The 18,185-nt window shown below is 37.3% G+C and overlaps 2 protein-coding genes across 3 annotated transcripts; both read right to left on the reverse strand.

The window, feature by feature from the left end:
* Positions 1 to 912: 912 nt before the first annotated feature.
* On the reverse strand, positions 913 to 13,863 carry LOC144563090 (ARM repeat superfamily protein). 2 transcript variants are annotated; one of them, XM_078312474.1, is made up of 23 exons: positions 13,509 to 13,863; positions 12,723 to 12,824; positions 12,371 to 12,514; positions 11,885 to 11,965; positions 11,318 to 11,387; positions 10,966 to 11,036; positions 10,427 to 10,590; positions 9,996 to 10,067; positions 9,261 to 9,498; positions 8,773 to 8,835; positions 8,184 to 8,456; positions 7,648 to 7,761; positions 7,174 to 7,303; positions 6,223 to 6,392; positions 5,756 to 5,857; positions 5,572 to 5,675; positions 5,110 to 5,386; positions 4,421 to 4,659; positions 3,925 to 4,229; positions 3,074 to 3,269; positions 2,538 to 2,832; positions 1,793 to 1,976; positions 913 to 1,208 (listed from the first exon to the last, which is right to left on the reverse strand). In XM_078312474.1, the coding sequence occupies exons 1-23, from the start codon at positions 13,623 to 13,625 to the stop codon at positions 1,129 to 1,131; spliced, it is 3,591 nt and encodes a 1,196-aa protein (XP_078168600.1). In that variant the 5' UTR covers positions 13,626 to 13,863; the 3' UTR covers positions 913 to 1,128. The 2 variants fall into 2 exon arrangements, with proteins under 2 accessions (XP_078168600.1, XP_078168602.1); XM_078312476.1 differs by lacking the exons at positions 913 to 1,208; positions 1,793 to 1,976 and having other exon boundaries at positions 2,734 to 2,761; positions 13,509 to 13,861.
* A 1,794-nt stretch (positions 13,864 to 15,657) lies between these two features.
* LOC144563091 (large ribosomal subunit protein eL21z/eL21y-like) lies at positions 15,658 to 16,869 on the reverse strand. The gene is made up of 2 exons (XM_078312477.1): positions 16,497 to 16,869; positions 15,658 to 16,147 (listed from the first exon to the last, which is right to left on the reverse strand). Exons 1-2 carry the CDS (start codon positions 16,731 to 16,733, stop codon positions 15,890 to 15,892), a joined length of 495 nt encoding a protein of 164 aa, XP_078168603.1. The 5' UTR covers positions 16,734 to 16,869; the 3' UTR covers positions 15,658 to 15,889.
* Between the last annotated feature and the right edge of the window lie 1,316 nt (positions 16,870 to 18,185).

Below are 18,185 nucleotides of genomic sequence, written 5' to 3' on the forward strand. Positions count from 1 at the left end.
ATGAAACAGGAAACGTTGTGTCTAATTTCCCTTGCTAATTACACCAATAACTACCAATGGGTTAAAAGGCAACGTAAAATGGTTACATCAAACTTCAAACCCAATATCATTCTTCGATTCTTTTGAAACGGAATCATTCTGATACCAAAAAATTGACCTGTGGTATATCAGCATACAAAAGGTCAGTTTCTGAACCACTGATATATCAAATCTCTCCTTTATTGCTTTGACTAGTTGCATAGAAACTTAGATAATTATTTTCTTTCCTGCACACACATCTTGGATATAGGACTGTAAATGAGCCGAGTTTGAGCGAGTTACTCCCAACTCGAACTCAGCTCGTTTAATAAACAAGCGAGCCAACTTGAGTTGAGATGATATAACGAGTTGTAGAGTCAACTCGAGTTAGCTCACAACTCGTTTATAACTCGTTTAACCAGTGATAATATTACAACACAAGTTCAAACATATTTTACACGAATCTCAAAGCACAAATAACAATCTAGAGATTCAGACTTTAATTATTTTGAAATTTATTGTGATCAATACTATGTAACTTTATATAACTCGAGTTATAAATGAGCGAATTGGGACCAACTCGAACTCAACTCATTTATTAAACAAGTTGGCCAACTCGAGTTGTAAATGAGCCAAGTTAAACGAGCTGTAAATAAGCGAGTTACGAGTTCAAGCTTTTTTGCTCAGCCCTACTTGGATATTGTTGACATTCATTTTTCCAGTTCCACAAAGTTGTAATTTGCATCCTACTTTAGCACCCAAATCTGTTTTTAAAGTCTGTCACCTCTACACATTTTTTGATATTTTCTTCAGGAGGAAGTGCTTGCATTTCTAGCAAGTATATAATATCTTGAATCTCAGCAGTCAGCTCATGGCCGAGAGAGAGGCGGAGAAGGTCATATATATAAATAACTACAATTGAACAAATCTAATAACATCAACACTTCCAAACATCTTTTTCCTTATGATTGAAGACACAAACAGACATGCAAATGCTCAAAAACCATCATTCCTATGATCGCAATTTGGCATATATCAGCAGAGAACTCTTTTCTATGGAAGCCAAAATTCTCTCTACAAATACGCCTCGTGTTAAATAGTTCATCTTTGCTAACTCATTGCTGCCAATCCAATTGGACCATCCTCCTCAGCACTGGGTCCTGCATGTTTCGCTGAGTTGCGGGTTCTAGCTGAAAAATAAAGGAACAAAGTACCTTAGAAATTGGCTGTTGGTAACAGGTACCAGTTAACACTGGGAAAATGAATAAATGAGTTTATACTTAAGTTCGGCTATTGCATCACTGACTGTCTTACACCAAAAACAAAGAAACAGTTTGGACCTTGAACTGTCAATGTACCAGGTTTAGCTGCATGAGCTGTATACAAGTTTGATCAGAGAAAAACAAAGATAACATAGTCTCATTCTCTGTCACACATCCACACTGCTCCAAACCTAAACTTGTTTGCATTATCATTCAGTAAAATATTCAACTGCTTAATCCAAGGTCATCACCCTACACACGCGTGCGCGTGCGAAGAGACCCCTATACATGCACACACACATATGCACTGCCTGAATTAATAAGAGAACTTTGTGGAACTGAAAGGATAACAAAGACCCATTGAACCTGGTTAATTGATAAGTCGGTGATGTAAGACTCAAACAAGCAGAAACAGTGAGAAGGCCAAAAAGCCATGTATATGCATTGACCAAACAATCACTAGTAATCACATAACACAAGTTTATACAAATATATGACAACACGGATTTAACCTGTGACATTGGTGATGAGGTTCGGGGTTTTTTGGGCAGCGAGAGCCTTCAGCTGGTTGCCTGTGGCCAGCATGAGGAGGCTACGCATGTGTTGTCTCTGATCCTTCGGGCTCAATGTTTTGCTCAGAGCATCTTCAAAGGCAACTAAATCCTCTTGCTTTATGTGGGGAAGGGACATTAGAACCTACAATATCAACAATAAAAGAAACATCAGTCCTTTTTCCAATCCTCATGTAAACCTTTCTTTTGAGTAAAGCTAGCGCATGCTATGGTTGAGCAAGACTTCAAAATCAATCGGATTGGCTTCAATCAACAAATCCAAAACGTTGAAACTGGTGTACTTTACAAGTGATGCATGTACATGCAAAAAAACTTAATTTATTTAGTATAAAGTCAAGCTGTAAAAAAAAAATGAAGTTTTATAAGTTATTTTAATGCATTCATTTTTCATCATTTTTATATCACTTGACATTGTACTAAATGAATTTCAAAATTTTGCATGTACACGCATCACTCGTTAAGTAGATCGGTTTCAACAATTTGGATTCATCGCTTGAAACCAATCCGTTAGATTTTGGAGTTATGCTCACCAAGCCCTCTTGGTGAGCATAGCACATGCTAGCTTTGCTCCTTTCTTCATGTGACCATGGCTAACATGTTCAGATAAGGAACAAATGAATTGTCTACCATAGCACCAGAAAGAAAAGAAAAGAATATAATGATTGGGGTTATAACTTATAAGTACCTGTCGAGGTGTAGGGTCCCGATCTGATAGATAAACATATATTTCACGGCAGAGACCCACAAGTTCAGCACATATAAAGGCATTGGACTCGAAAGTTAGCCCTTGAATAATGGCAGAGAAGAGATCCTTGGTGACAAACTGTCTCAGCTCAGTATTGTTTGTGGCAATGGAAAGGAGAACAAGGGCCCCACAAAACGGGACAGTTTTATTCACAGCTTCTGCATCTGTCCAGTTTAGGACTTCAATCGTTATTCTTAGTAACGGGATAGCTTGTGTTTTGTGCAACAACAGAAATCTGCACATAGAGACATTTATTTTTATTGGTAAATTGTTTGTGATGGATACTTTCTCTGTATGGTATCTTCTTGCATAATTTGGGGCTGAAAGGGAGTCCAATTATGGTCAGTTCATTTAGCAGTCAAACAGGTGCTGCAGCCATAGCAGCATATAACTCAGAAAAAGACCTAGTTATACCATGACATGTGCGTACATTAAAAGAAAAACTGAAATTGTGAAAGGCAGCTAGTCAACATTACCCAACAAGAGAAGTCGAAGCAAATGATTCCAGATTTCTAAGCGCTGACTGGTCCCCCCGATTTGTACCCAATTGTTCCAATGATGGGAGCCCAGGATTTACCCCTGGAGACGCTATGGCCGAGAGGACAGAGCAAACTTCCCGTGTCAAATCACGGAGCAGCTTCTCTTCCATTACCTCCACCTTAAGCTCCAACCCTGTATAAAGTACTATACAAGTTCAATTTACCCCTCATAACTGCATCATAGGTCAATACACCCCAAATGGTTGACTAAAACCCAAATTTAGCCCACCCACTGTGTGCAATCCAACCCATTTTCACCTCAGCTAATCCTCGATTCATCATCAAGCAAATTATACCACAATTAAAACTGATTAGCCTCAGGTAACCATTTTGGAAGCACTCCAACAGACAAGGAAATGATATATTAGAAATCAAACAAAAACACACTCAAAGTGCCAACAAAGTATATCCACAACTTACTACTGAATTTGTGTATTAATCCTCAGTGCATCTACTTGCAAGTTGCCACAATTTATTACCTAGAACACTGAATACACAGTTCGGAAGTAAAGCAAATTTTACACCACTATCCAGTGAAACTTTAAAAATAGTGTTTTAATCTGTGAAGCTGGTTGTCACACCTGTCAACTATATTCCCATGTAATGATCATTACAATGCACAGAAGAACTCTGCACGTAACCCAATTTTTCCTTGTTAACCATATATTAGTCCAATTAGCCTCCTCCTCAATTAAGCCTCAATCCTTCATTCAACTTCGATGCTTGATTAACTCTAAGAGCAAAAGAAAGAAAATAAGAAATTAAAATTATCTGCACTATAGCTTTACCTGTAAGGTTGCCAAGGTTATCAGGTAATTTTGCCCTGCCCTCTCGCAAAAGACTATTCCATGAAAAACCAAGTGCCTGGTGGCAATGCAATAACAAAGGATGAAGGAGATTCACGATGCAGACCTCCCACAGGTCGACTGGACAGTTCTTGATAACTGGAACAATCACTAAGTGGATGAGTTGGCGCATGTGCCTAAACTCCATTGATTGGATGTTTTCCATTAGTGCAAGTGCAAGTGAGGAAACCTCAATCGACCGGTAGAACGGCTCTCCTATTGTGGCTGACAGACCAATTACATTGTACCTGAAAAAACATATTTGATTGAGGATACAATCATAATAAAAACCAGGATTGTGAAATCTGCTAGAGAGAAACATGACCAAAATCTCCAAAAGGAAAAGATAGACAAAACATATCCTATCAGATAAAACAAAAACCATGCTTGCAAGAGAAAAAAAAAGGGGGGGATTAAGTTGATCGAGAGAGATACTTACCCACTGTCACGGGTGCCCTTCAACCAATTTCTAATGTCATTCTCCTTTGACTCTCCTTCATCATGTATATCTCCATCTGATAAAGAACCAACCTGGCTTCTACCAGCGTTTATTTTAAGAGTAGTCTCTCCTAGTAGGCTCGCTTGTTCCACAGAGCTCATGCTCTTAGCTGCTTTGATCTCTGCATTTAGGTTTTGAGCCATCGGTTCTGACCAAAGAGCGTGTATAGCTCGTATCAACTGCAGCAAAAAGATTCCAATTCTAAGCTCATGCTCTCCGAAACCATTTGCAAGCAGTAGAAGTTCCAGTCAAGAACAGCAAGTCTCCCGCTTTCTCTCCTCTCCAAAATCATTTACAAGCATAAGTTCTAGTCAAGAATTAGAACCCACCCCCCTCTCTGGATTTACTTAGGATTATTTTTACTTGTTGTTTTGTGTGCACAGAACAACCATAAACATACATGAGAGAGCTAGTGAGAGAGGGAGGGAGGGAGGGGGAGAGAGCGAGAGAGCCCCTTGGCAGCCCCTGCCAAGGTTTAAAAAAACAGAGAGAGAGAGAGAGAGAGTTTATACTTGGCAGCTGCTGCCAGGGTTTCAAAAAAAAAAAGGGGGAGAGGGAGAGAGAGAGTTACTCTTAGGTTAACCTTGTTTTTTAAAAATAAATACAAAAAAAAAAACAGAGAGAGTTACTTTCAAGAGAGGAGGAAGTATCCAGGGAAGATGAGGCGACATAGGATGCATACTTTTGGGGACAGCAGCAGAGGCAGGTTTTTTGACCCCACTCCTCTTCAGAGCCTTCTCAAAAAAAGTCACAGTGTGGTAGACAGACCACATGAACTGCACATCGGAGCAAAGGCGCACCAGGCTGGACTGGTCCGACAGGTACGTGTTCTGCCACTCTGGTGGGGTCCACATCTTGCTCAGTGGTTCCAGCAACCATTCTAACACCTCTTGTTGCTGCTGTACTCTATACAAGGACCGAGAAAGGTATGAATTAGGTCAAGAATCTTTCTGAATCCAAAGCCTGACAAAAATATTTATACTCTATTTTTCAAACTTCTCTGTTTTATTATTGGGTATAAAAAAAGTATGAATTTTTTCTGAATGGTTCTAATTAGGAAGAAGAAGAGGCCATCATAAGAAAATACATACCCAGCAGAAGAGGCCATTATAAGAAATGCTTCACAAAGGAGGTTGTGCTCCCCTCGAAGAATGCGCCCCTCCCCCTGTAGATACCCCATTGTATCTGCTATTGCCTGCTAATTTCATTGTTGTTTAGTTTAGACTGTCAATAAATAAATATAATATCCATCCAAAAGATTGCACAATTACTTACCTTCATATGAGGGAGGAGGCTTTTGTCAGCTGCCTTAGATATGCGAATGAAGGAGGTGCATATTTGCAACCGCGCAAGCCGAGCTCCTTTTGAGGAAGGATCCTTTTTTTATAGACAAAATCTCATTACTTTAAAATTATCACCTTTTATAAAGAAAAGAGGTAAGGTGATCCATATATACAAATATCTCGACTGTCTTTAATTTACAGACATATACAAGTCTGTTTACATCAGGGTAATATGGAAAAATTAATAACTAAATAGCAAAGGAAGATGAACAGAAGTGGCCTCTGTTGCTTCTCTAGTACTTGCAATTTGAATTTCTCATACAAAATGTAACATTCTCAAACTCCATACAGGTCACGGAACAAACAGTTGGTCAAAACAAAACAAGTTAACTGGGATGACAAGTACAGAAGGCAGCTTTCATTTCCATTTTATTTGGGTGCTCTTCTCATGACACTTACATTAAGAGAGATGGGGATGCAGGTTAGCAATTCAAAAAGCTTGTTGACAACACTGGCAACAGAGTCAGGGAAGTACTTCAAATAGGGGCCATATGAGTCTAAATAGTGTCCCAAAATCTCCGCAAGAGCTGGTTCCGCCCACTTAATCGAGAGGAGTTGCTGAAGTATACCTGAATTTTGACATTAAAAGAGTTTGTTAGGCCTTTCTTCTTTCTCCAAAACTATCATTTCTGTTTGAACTATACTTTCAGGAAAGAACACCTAAAGATTTTGTTTGTTTTTATTTTCTTCTACTTCCTATTTATTTACAATATTACATCAACCAATACTCCAATACACTCTAGTGCCATTTACATATCCCATTCTTATTTGTTTTGTTTTGAGGTAATGTGCGTGGATGGGAAATTTCCAATTTTGTTTCCATTTTCACCCTTACCAGAGTTTTAATAATGGCCCAATTCATACAAGTTGTGATTAGTTTAGGGTGCATTTGGATGAATCATGGAGTTAGCGAGGTTAGCTGCTCACCCAAGAGTTAGGAATAGCCGCTAACCCAACATTTAGTTGGAATAGCATAATAGCCGCTAACCCGAGAGAGAGAGAGAGAGAGATCATAGGGAGTTGTGTCCAAACACGGAATAGAGTTCCGGGATAGCGCTATTCCTCACCCATCCAAACACGGCCTTAGTGTCTGTTTTGCTTGTTATTTAACTGATTACTAGTCTCATTTGTTTCAAGTTGCGAGCTCAACCCTAGCTCAAAATCGACTCATGGCAAATGAAATTGATAAAAAATCTACAACTGATACCAGCATTGTACAGCTATAGTTTACATAGTGTGCAACATTTAAATTGGACTCCTTACAAAAGATAATCACTGCAGTATTGGTAAATAAACTTCTGCTGCCTATAACGATTATTCTGGATGGCAGCATTGTGAAAGAGTTGGTACCTTCAAAAATGGAGCGCAACTGAAACTTCACTTGTTCGTTGCTATTTATTATTGATTCCATCGAGGCGTCAAAAACTGCACTAAGAATAGCTTCAAGCCCTAGCTGTGTGCTCTCAATAACTGCAATCTCCTGCATAAATTCGTGTCACCAAATAATGACATATAAAATCCACAGTATAAGAAAGTAATTAGTGTTTATCTTCTCTCTTGATCCTTTCATATCAGTACCGATGAAGGGCAGGCCCAGGAAACCCACAAAGCATTAAACAATTTGAAGTATAGAAGTACACCACTGCACCACAAGGTACCACCTCTGATTAATAAAAGTACACAGAACCAAGTTCCCAGCATGATTTTCTCATTATAGAGAGATCATAGTTGGAATTAAGGGTGCAAAATCAAATAAAACCAAAAGTAAGAAGAGAAACCAAATGTGCTCTAGAAATTCAAAGGGTATAATGTTGTTAATCTAACCTGAGCTGAGGTAGGTAAATGAGAGGTATTTCCCAAAACGGTACCAACTCTTTGCGCAACTCTAGTTGCAGCTATTAGCGGCTTTTGAGAAGAGATAAGCTTTATAATGTCCAACTGCATGTAGTATATTAGACATCAATCGTACCACTTTAAAAAACTTGAGGAATATGAGATACTAATTTATTTGAACAATGGCCTTCTTTACAGGGGCAAGACCTAGCATCCTAAGACGTCAAATTCCCCTTTATTCCCCATCTCTCTACACAGCAGATCCCTTATCCAGCTTTTTTCCTAGCAAACATCCCTTTAAAACTCCCATTTGGCACCCCTTGCTTCTTGCAGGGCTCAAACCAACTTTTGCATATGAGATACTTATTTTGCAAGGCTATACTTGAGAGTTTGTGTAGCATAAATCAAAATTTTGATGAACTTCAGAAAAAGATATAAAATATAAAATGCTTCCTAGAGGATATTTGAGCTAATTCTCGTTTTAGAGATAGGTTGCATAAAATATCTGAGGAAAGTAACAAAGTTACCAATCTGGAGCGATACTGTGAAAACTCGCCTTTGCCTTCAAGCTCATCGGACCATAGTTCCAGCACATCTCCTGAGACCGAAGTTTTCTTGATCATTCTTTGAAGAGATATGTCTAGAATAACTGAGCAAATCTCATCAGTAATAAATGCAGAAGTCCCTTTTCGATACTTATCTGCTGGAGACGCCGAGCTATTAGCTAAAGAAGAAGATGAAGGATTATCTCCAGACGATTGTGCTACAGATTTTGCCTTAGCAGGCTGTCTCAGCAATGCCTGAATAAATACCACAAAAGACGAGGCAGTTATTTCAAAACAAACATTTAAAGGAAAAGCAACTTTATGAATCCAAAACGTTACTAGTCCACCAATTCCTAAAACACTGGACTAAATTTTCCAAAATACCAGCATTCTAGTTGATTGCACCAACATCATTAAAGAACAAGTATTTTGAGCTAGTGTACATAGGAAATGCATGCACAGAGGTATATTAAAACATTGGTGCAGAAACTTTTAAGTGCAGCTGAGAGATTAGAATATTTACTTTCACATGTGAAAGTACACCTTTACAGGAAGAATTCATGATACATACCAGCCAAAAGAACAAAGACTGAAAGTGAAGGCTAATCCTGTAGTGTTGATAATACTCCAGCATCTGATTCCATAAGAAAGAAATAATAGTTGAGTAAAAAGAACCAAACAACTAATAATTTAAAACAACAAAGTAAATGAAGAGCCATTGCAGTAAACCATAATAATCATGTATATGATCCAGATACAACCAAATCTGACTTGTTCAAAGATAAGTCTCTCAACTCCCAAGTACCCCTCTTCTAACTTATGTATAGAAAACAGTAACAAAGGAGTGATAGATTGGAACTTCTAAGAAAATATGAACTGCTTAGGCATAGAGAATACTTTACATATTCAGGGGCAGATATAATTTGTTTCTTAAATAAAAAAAGGGTTAATAGATGTATTTAATGATTTGTAGCCTTTTATTCATGTGTTGAGGTTTTCTTAAGAGCAGATGCGACATTGTTCTCCAATTTACAGATAAACAAACTCAAAAACACATACCTGTTGGAGAAATTGGGAAGTCATAATTGCATCCCCAATTATGCACTGCATATTGGAAGAGCCCAAAGCCACCATGCTCTCCAATATATACTCAGCAAACTCGTACTCACTATCATCAATTGCACTGGGGTTCGACCTGGATTTGTTCAGAAAATCCTTCGAAACACTCATCAGTATCTGGAAAATGGAGTTCATCGCTGAATCAAACTCTAATGCTGTAGCATCAACAGGTCTTTTCCTGAAATATCAAAGAGATTGTGTTAACAGATACGGCATAAAGAGAAAATATTTAAATGACATTAAATTAAACTGAAAACAAAAAGGTTTCAGTTCAGCCTCAGTTGATCAGTCATACAATTATGATTGAATGAGCTTCAATATCATCAGTTTAACCTAAATTACCATCAATTTACCACTTACTATGCAATTGTATCCAATACAAGCCAACAAATTACAAGAATGTAATTATGTCTTTGGCTTTGTTTCTTCCACTACATATGTTATAAGCTGATACAAGGATGGTCTAACCCTTCAAGGCTCATAAATCCCATTAAACTATTGATTACCTTTAAACATGATTTATTTAGGAAGTCAAATTGATAAGCCATAACTCGAGAGTACAATAAGTACCTAACTGGGTTTGTCTACGACTTTGCTGGCAACAAATGAAGACGCAATATAAAGACACATTCTGCAAATATTTTTGCAAAATTAAAAAGAACAAAAGAAAAATACCTCTGGCAGATAAATTTGAAGAATTCGCACACATGAAGCCGGAATTCATTGTATGGAAGCAAGGATGAACACCTATTATATATGAATTGTGCATCAATTAAAAGATACTTGCTCAAAACCGCAAACACATGTTGGAATAGCATTGCTAATAATTAAAGCACAAGGTATTGCACCACAGCTGTAGTGATGTAAATACAAGTATCAGTACTGTACTAGGAAACACTAAAAATTAAGACAACCTCCTTAATAGTTAATAGTGCCAATATAGTACAAATTGACTAAAGAGAACAAAAGACTCAAAAGAAAGATGAGTTGCAAATGAGATCAATTAAGACTTTAGCATCAAAGCCCGAAATGGGTGAAGTGAATCAAACAAAATTGTACTAGAAAAAATAAACTAGACGCTCATGGCATTCAAAGGAGCTTGGTACCCATGAATGAGGCCAAATTTGGCAAGATCAGGGACTGGCGCCCACTCAGCGTAGGCGTTCACGGCATTCAAAGTAGCCGTAACTGTTGTTGCGTGTTGTTTCGCCAACTCAAGGTTCTGATTCGCATGTTCAGTCATAGCGGATACAAAATGCTTCTCTAGCAACTGAAAGCAAAAAAGTGAAATCGCTCTTAATATTTCTCAAATCAATGTGTTGTTTTATCTAATTGCAACCAATAATGTACAACCCTAGAGTTCATGTGGACACAACTTACAAAGAAGATCTAATGACATACGTACATATGAGATCACATGGCATTTGGTTAATGATTCTTTGCTTGATTTAGGGGAAATAATATTAGGATGTCAGGCCAATTTAGTCAATTTGTGTTTGATATATAATAATTTCAGGAATTAGAGTTAATTGCAAATATGGTACACAAAAAGTAGGGTTTAATTTGGGGAGAAAATCATTTATCCAACCAAATATGAAAATGATTCCCAGCAGAGACGAGAGGAAAAGAACAAAAGAAAACTAACAGAGTACAGGAGAGGCAATATCTCAGACAATGATTCTGTCAGGCCACGTAAGAGCTCCCTTCTTCTATCCCCTGTCACACAAAATGATGGAAATTGTCAGGACAACAGTAGGGTAAAGCTGGTCAACCACAGTTCCCAATCTTAAGAAACATTTGCATTTACATATTCCTTGTCCGTTCTATTACATTCAGATCTGAAGCAATCACTCAAGCCACAGATGCAATTAAGTATGATACATACAAATATGCTATGTAAGTTACATATATATTATTACGAATGACCAGCATACAAATAATAATGTAATGCAATAAATGGCATGCTACTGCAATGATATGCAAGAGATGTGAGATACCTTCAAGATCCTCGTTGTGAACTGTGATGTCCTCAGGAAGCCATCTCAAAATCATGGCGACAAGCTCAGCCTTAACAGATGCACAGCAAAGATGAAATTAGAGTTTAAGCAAAAGATGAGAAGACATATATATTATACCGGGAATATAGTTTACTGTCCATAGAAAATGTTGTAATTCATTTCAAGTATGGTATTTGCCAAAATTATGATCGCCACACAAGTTATCAATTATCTAACGCCCGAGTTTCCTTGGGAAACAATTCACAATTTTCACAGAAAGGATATTCCAGATTTCCATTTCTAGTCGTGCATATTTGTAAAGAATGATCGGGATTCTTCTAGAAGATTACAAAAAAATAAAAAACACTTAGAGAAGCTTCTCAGCATCTTTTCAATCAAAAGCCAAGACAGTCACAAAAAGAAAAAAAGAAAAAAACCACATAACTGGTCAAGAAAACAACAGTACCACAAACAGTTAATACATGTCCTTTCATATGAATATGGCTTAAAGAAAACAATACTAAAGCCCTAACCACAAAGTGAAAATAATTATGGTAGAGAGCTCACCTCAGTAGGACCTTTGTTTGACAGAGAGACAACAGAAGGAAAAAGTTCACTCCAAATTGTTATTCCTTCCCTCCTTACTACCTGAAATATAAGAAAGTGTAAATGACTAAGTGAAATACATCGGAACAAAATAATTAGCACTGCAGTCAAGGATGAGGCTACATGCGGGTCAGGCAACCTATTTCCTTTAATTCATTTTGCTCTTTTTTGCTTCATATCTTACTTTTATTTCATTTTGCTCTTTGTTGCTTCATATCTTAATAGAAGCCAACTTACAGCTAAACATCACGATACTATGAAACGATACCACAAGCAAGAAAAACGCGGAAAATGGTCCAGCATTCTACCAATATCAAACCAGCCAGGTCCAGAAGTAGATGTATGGTCAAATTTTGGGAGATGAACTGAAGTCATAATTCCTTCTTGCAGTAGATAGAGTAGAAACACAGATAAGGAATTTAAGACAAAGGGAGGGGGAAAAAGGACCTCAGCAACTAAAGCTGCAGTTTGACTCTTCAAGGCCCATTCCTCGGTCGGACCTGCCACTTCTGTAATTAAGTTAACAGTGTAATTTGCAAACTCTCTCCTTTCAGGAGGGCTAAATTCTTCCCACCTAAATCTCACCAGATGCTATCCAAAAAAAAAGGATTGATTAGTAGTTATTGAGCTACTTTGAGTATATGGAAGTAATTAGTTCTAATAGAATAATTTTCTTTAGAAATATTTCCTTGTTTTTCTTACTATCAATTATAGCTGGGATTTATAGCTTAAAACTAGACCAAAGCATCAGCTAAAGATGCATTTCAATTCAATAAACTGTAAGAAGAAAGAATGAAACCTGCAACATTTTGAACCCATGAAGCCGAATTTCAGAAGACCAATTGTTGCGAACCAAGAGAAGGGATGTGCTGGCTAGAGCACGCATATCTCCACTCTTCACCTATAATTCGCCAAACCAAAAATAATTAAGATACTGAACAAAAAAGAAACAAAGTATAGTTACCAAGTTAAAATTTTAATATATTATACAAATAAGATATAGTAAGATGAGTTAAAAAAAATATATATATATATATATATATATCTCACCATAACACAGGTTAAAAGACTTGCACAAAAGTGGAGAATACAAAGGTTATTGCATTTTGTAAAGAAGATTGTACATACTTGAAAATATGCTTTATTAATCAAAACCTTCTTCATATTGCTAATTTAATGCCAACTTATGTAGGACCTATGCCGATGCTGCTAGTTTAGATCCTTCACAACCAGTTATTAATATTCATCTCGTTGCAATTTTTATAACAATTTCATACGATATTAAAAATAAACACAGTAAATCACTCTCACAGAAAAGATGAACTAAATCAGTACGCCCTATTTAATGGTATAGGTAGCTTTTAGAGAATAATCATAAAAAAGTTTGACAAAATAAAATATAAAAAAAAAACATATTAAAAAACTCGACAAACCCCGAAAAGAAAAAGGAAAAGCGTCTAATTTTATCAGCATCGCAGAGGGGGGACTATCCATAATTAAACCTCGTTATGCCATTCCTGATTTCCCTTAACATCCACTGATCACTCAGTCACACAGACACACGCACTAACACACTTAGACTTACGGATTCTAAGTAGGAGACAGCGGCTTTGCGGGCATCAGGCGGGGAACTCCAGTCGAATGCTGCGGCGATCGCTGCCGCCACATTGGCCGCCGCGGCGGCCGTAGTGGGGTCCTCCATTGATAGATGATCCTAGAACGTCTCCGGTGCGCAGGGTTTAGGGGTTAGGGTTTCCGTAAGGCTCGTCGCATTGATTTTGACGGGGTTCAGTAGAGGAGCGAAGATGGGGATTTAAGCTTCTTTTGATATTTTTCTTCTTGGGGAGTTTTAATCCGTTGTGGTTTTTTGGATGTAGGGGTCACACACTCAACACTAGAGAGAGGAGAGGGGAGAGTATGGGTTTGTGAGAACCTTTTCTGCTGTTTTTGCCTTTTTCTCTTTCTTAGAGATGAGATTCTAGACTTGTACTGAGCGCTTATCGGCAGATTTTATTTTTCTTCTTTGGGTAATTCACAAATTCTCCTTTATCTTTATCTTGCTGGGATTTTGATTTGATATTATATTGTGAGATTTTACAGTGTTACTTGTTATTTCTTACGAGTTAAGATATACAGGCCTACAGGGTTGGGTAGGTCCGTAGGGGTCAAGAAAGAAAAAGAGTGGGTGGCAAGAAAATTGATAAAAGGTAGCGTAACACAGCCTGAAAAAGGTAATGACGGTGCCTTTCTTTCTTATTTAACATGGTTACAACTTTTCTCTTCCTGTCTCTATATTTTTTTTTTTTATTTTTTTTTTTTTTGGGGGGGGGGGGGATCATTTCCAATCTTTTTTTGTGTCCAGACTCCAGAATATGTATTTTCAAGGTAAATCGGTGACAGTGAGGTTAATGGAACTTTTAATGGCGAATAGCGATTTTCAATTAAAATGTATACTAATAAAGTTATAATGTTCGAAAATATATACTGTGTTGAAAATATTGCAATATATCTTTAAGTTCTTAGTACATAACATTCGACATAAAACAAGCACTGATCCTTGTCAATTTTGGCTGCAATTACTGTTTATAATGAGGAAAATGCACTACAAATTGAATACGCGATAAAAAAAACTTTATCTATTTGCTCGTCAAATTTACTCTTATCTTTCAAGAATATAAACAATAAAATGCAGGAGCAGATTTAGAAATTTACATTAGCAGGTGTTGAATTTAATAAAAAATAATATTTAGCAAGATATATTTTGCAACGAGTTTTATTTGTTGCTTTAATTAAACAAATATTTCATCAATAGAGGACAATTATTGGATTTCATTAAAAATAACAGAAATTACACATTAGTTTTTTAAAAAATTAACCATAGAAGTACCTGGTCATCCTTGGGTCCCCATTTAAATTTGCCCTCGATAAACTGAAACTGAAAGTAAATATTGTTTGGTACAACAGTTGTTGTTGCACTGTCATGACTCATGATTTTTAATTGACAAAGGAGAGAGCTTTCTCTCCTCTGTCCCTCCCACTCTACACAAACACAACACAGGTGGAAAGAGGGATATATATCTGCTCTTATTCTAGAGGAACTTTTATTCCGATATCATCCATTGATTTTCGTTATTCGCACATAAAAAGTTTTCTTTCCTTGAGATTCACGCGTTGAAAATTTAAACGGTTGAGATCAGAATAACAGATTTCTGTTATTCCAATGACAGCAGATTTATTTCCTAGAAAGAGTTATGAACATAATAACTTTTGGATACGTATGACTAGTTGCGAAGATAGATTAATACAGGAGACGAACTTTGCGATTTTATGAAATTAGATATATGGTTAAGAGTTTCAGACACCTATTAATATTTAATCTCTATTATAGATTAACCCATATTCAATTAATTAGAAGTATATAGTATAGTAAAGATTGAAGAATGATACGAAGAAACATGCGTGGGTCATGTTTTGGAAAATCTATTAAATTAAGACAGTGAAACATGTTGCATGTGGAACAGCTTTAATGGGCCACTGCAGACATTTCTCCTGCATGACACTCAGAAACTCACGAGTCGGGACTCAGGAATCTTATCAGAACAAATCAAAATCACATGAACAGCCAGAACACGATATATAAATGACGTCATTCATATTTTACGATTTTAACTTTTGATTTATCAAATGAAGGCATTATAGAGGCCCGTGATCTGTAATTGATCATACCTACAGTATTTTTGAGAGGACAAGACAAATTCAGTTTAATATTTGTAGAGAAACAGTTACTCAAATAGAGCCCAATTTCAGCATCCTATTCTAAGATTCTAACAGCAACGCAAAATTAACAAAACAACATCTCAAAATTGTAAGTAACATTACTCGTACCAACCAAAATACCCAAAACAAGTTTCCTCTCAAAGCACCAATAAAAACAGAAAATGAAGAAGAAAACCGAAAAACCGGAGTCTAATAACCACCCTTGAGGTCGTTGACGACATCGTATGGAATAGGGGTGACAGTCTCCAAGGTGTGCCCCTCAACCATGAAGCCGGGCTTGGGTCCCTCGGGCTGACGCTTGGTGGAGATGATCTCACCCCTGGCCTTGGCCGCCGTCTTCAGCTCATCGTTCTTCTTCTTCCTTAGCTTGAATTCCTCGTTACATCTTGAGGGTATCACGTGCTCCACTCTCACATGGATCCTCTTCCTTAGGATCTTGTTCCTCACCTATTTATTGAAGATAACAACAATACATTGTCTTAGATAACAACAATACTACATGTCTTAGATACTATAGTTCCATACTGTTGCTAGTTGTTTAAACTACAGAGGCCAAATTCTACTTGCCAATTTTACACGTCCATTCCTATAGACATCAACCAAAGCTAAACACTAAAAACAAAATTCAATAATACTGATAATAACAATCCATATCCATAAAACCAGATCTTTCCTCGTGTCATCCTATCAATAGTACCAAAATGAAACTAAAACACGCACCAAATCACCACACTAAGCTACATCATCACGACCCGGTAACAATAAACGACCAAACAAGAGAGGAAGCAACGGGTACCTGCTTGTTGATCTCGACACCGATGGCGCGCTTGGTTACGTTCCAGACGCGACCGGTGCGTCCGTGGTAGAACTTGTGAGGCATGCCCTTGTGCACAGCGCCATTGACCTTGACATCGACGTAGTCGCCAATCTTGTAGGTACGGAGATAGGTGGTGAGCGCGATGACACCCTTCTTCCTGAAAGCACGAGAGAAGGAATCCCTCGTGCGCGACCTGAGACCGTGTCCAGCTGGCATGATGGCCTTCCTTTGTTACGTCTTCAACCTCTCCTCCCTCTCTCCCTCTCTCTCTCTCTCTCACTGGCTGCGGCTAGGGTTTGGAGCGAGAGAGGTTGGGGTACGGAGCGAGTTGTAGTATTTATGTTAAGGACGCTTTGTGAATTTGTGATTCTGTCAACTGATCATAGAGGGCCCTTCTCTATTGGAATTTGAACCTGATTTCCTATTTTCCTTCTTTTCTCTTTTCTATAAAATGGGCTTTTTTATCTCCCGTTTTAGACACTTTAGATTTCATCAAATTTCAGCCCAATCGAAAGCGGTGCCATTTAAGCCACACAACCCCCCCCCCCCTCCCCTCCGCTCCCCTCCCCTTATACACCTTTCTATCTATTTGAGGCGGTGCTTTTGTTTGGTGAATTAGGTTATCGATTTCGGTGTAACTATCTAGTGGATCCGGTCACTGCTCAATTCTCCAATATCAGCGGTTCGATTTTTCTTACTTTTTTTTAGCTCTTCTTCTCCTCTTTGGCAATGAAAGAGCGGGTGGAACGAGTGGTACATATAGTTACTTACTATATAGTAGAGTAAAGTTCAGTTAGAAAATAAATGTTTAGTTTTTGTTATGATGATGTTATGTGTTGTTTTGTGTTATTTTTCGCCTCTTCTTCTTCTTCTCTTTCTGTTTCGAGGTGACTGTTATAGACTGGTTGATTTAGTTCCCAGTTTTGTTTACTTCAGTGCCTTCTCAACTGATGGGTGATGTCCTGGTCTGGTCGATTCAGTTTCCGGTCTGGTTTGGATTCAGTGCCTTCTCGGCTATGCGTATAGAGAAAACCATCGCTAGGCTCTTATCACGCTAATCAAGTAACGATGATCATTTGTGTCCACATAATGTACGTACTGCTGTGCGTTTTTTGTTTTGTTTAGCTATATGTTTTTCACAGACATTCGTTGTCTAATTTTATGTAACAATTACTTTGTAACTTTTTTTTATTAATGGAAACTGCCTACATGTTTTTAGTCAAAAAAAAAAAATCAACCTAGCCTTTTGGAATTCTGAAAGACCGAATTTTTTATTAATAGAAAAAAAAATTATAGGAAAAGAGTGGGTGATTTATTAATGAGGATGCCTACGGGCTTTTGATTGCAAAAAAAAAAAAAAAAAAACTTTCCAATGGTCCAGCTGACGTGGTTTTTTTTTTTTTCCTTTTTTCCCATACATTCAAAGCATTTCAATTTTCAAACTCATGACAATGCTTTAGGGACCTTTATACCGAAATTTTTAATCATAGAAAATACAAAAATTAAGAAATTATAAATGAGAAATGAGACGGTAGAATTTTAAAAATAGAAAGACAAAATTACAGTATGACGTCCCTGCGGAATGCAAAATCAGACCACTGCAAAAAAAAAAATAATAATAATTATATATGTGGGATTTCAAATGAGAACAAATTTAAAAAAAAAAAT

The sequence above is a fragment of the Carex rostrata genome, chromosome 12 (genome assembly GCF_964058835.1).
Source record: "Carex rostrata chromosome 12, lpCarRost1.2, whole genome shotgun sequence".
Lineage (NCBI taxonomy): Eukaryota > Viridiplantae > Streptophyta > Magnoliopsida > Poales > Cyperaceae > Carex > Carex rostrata.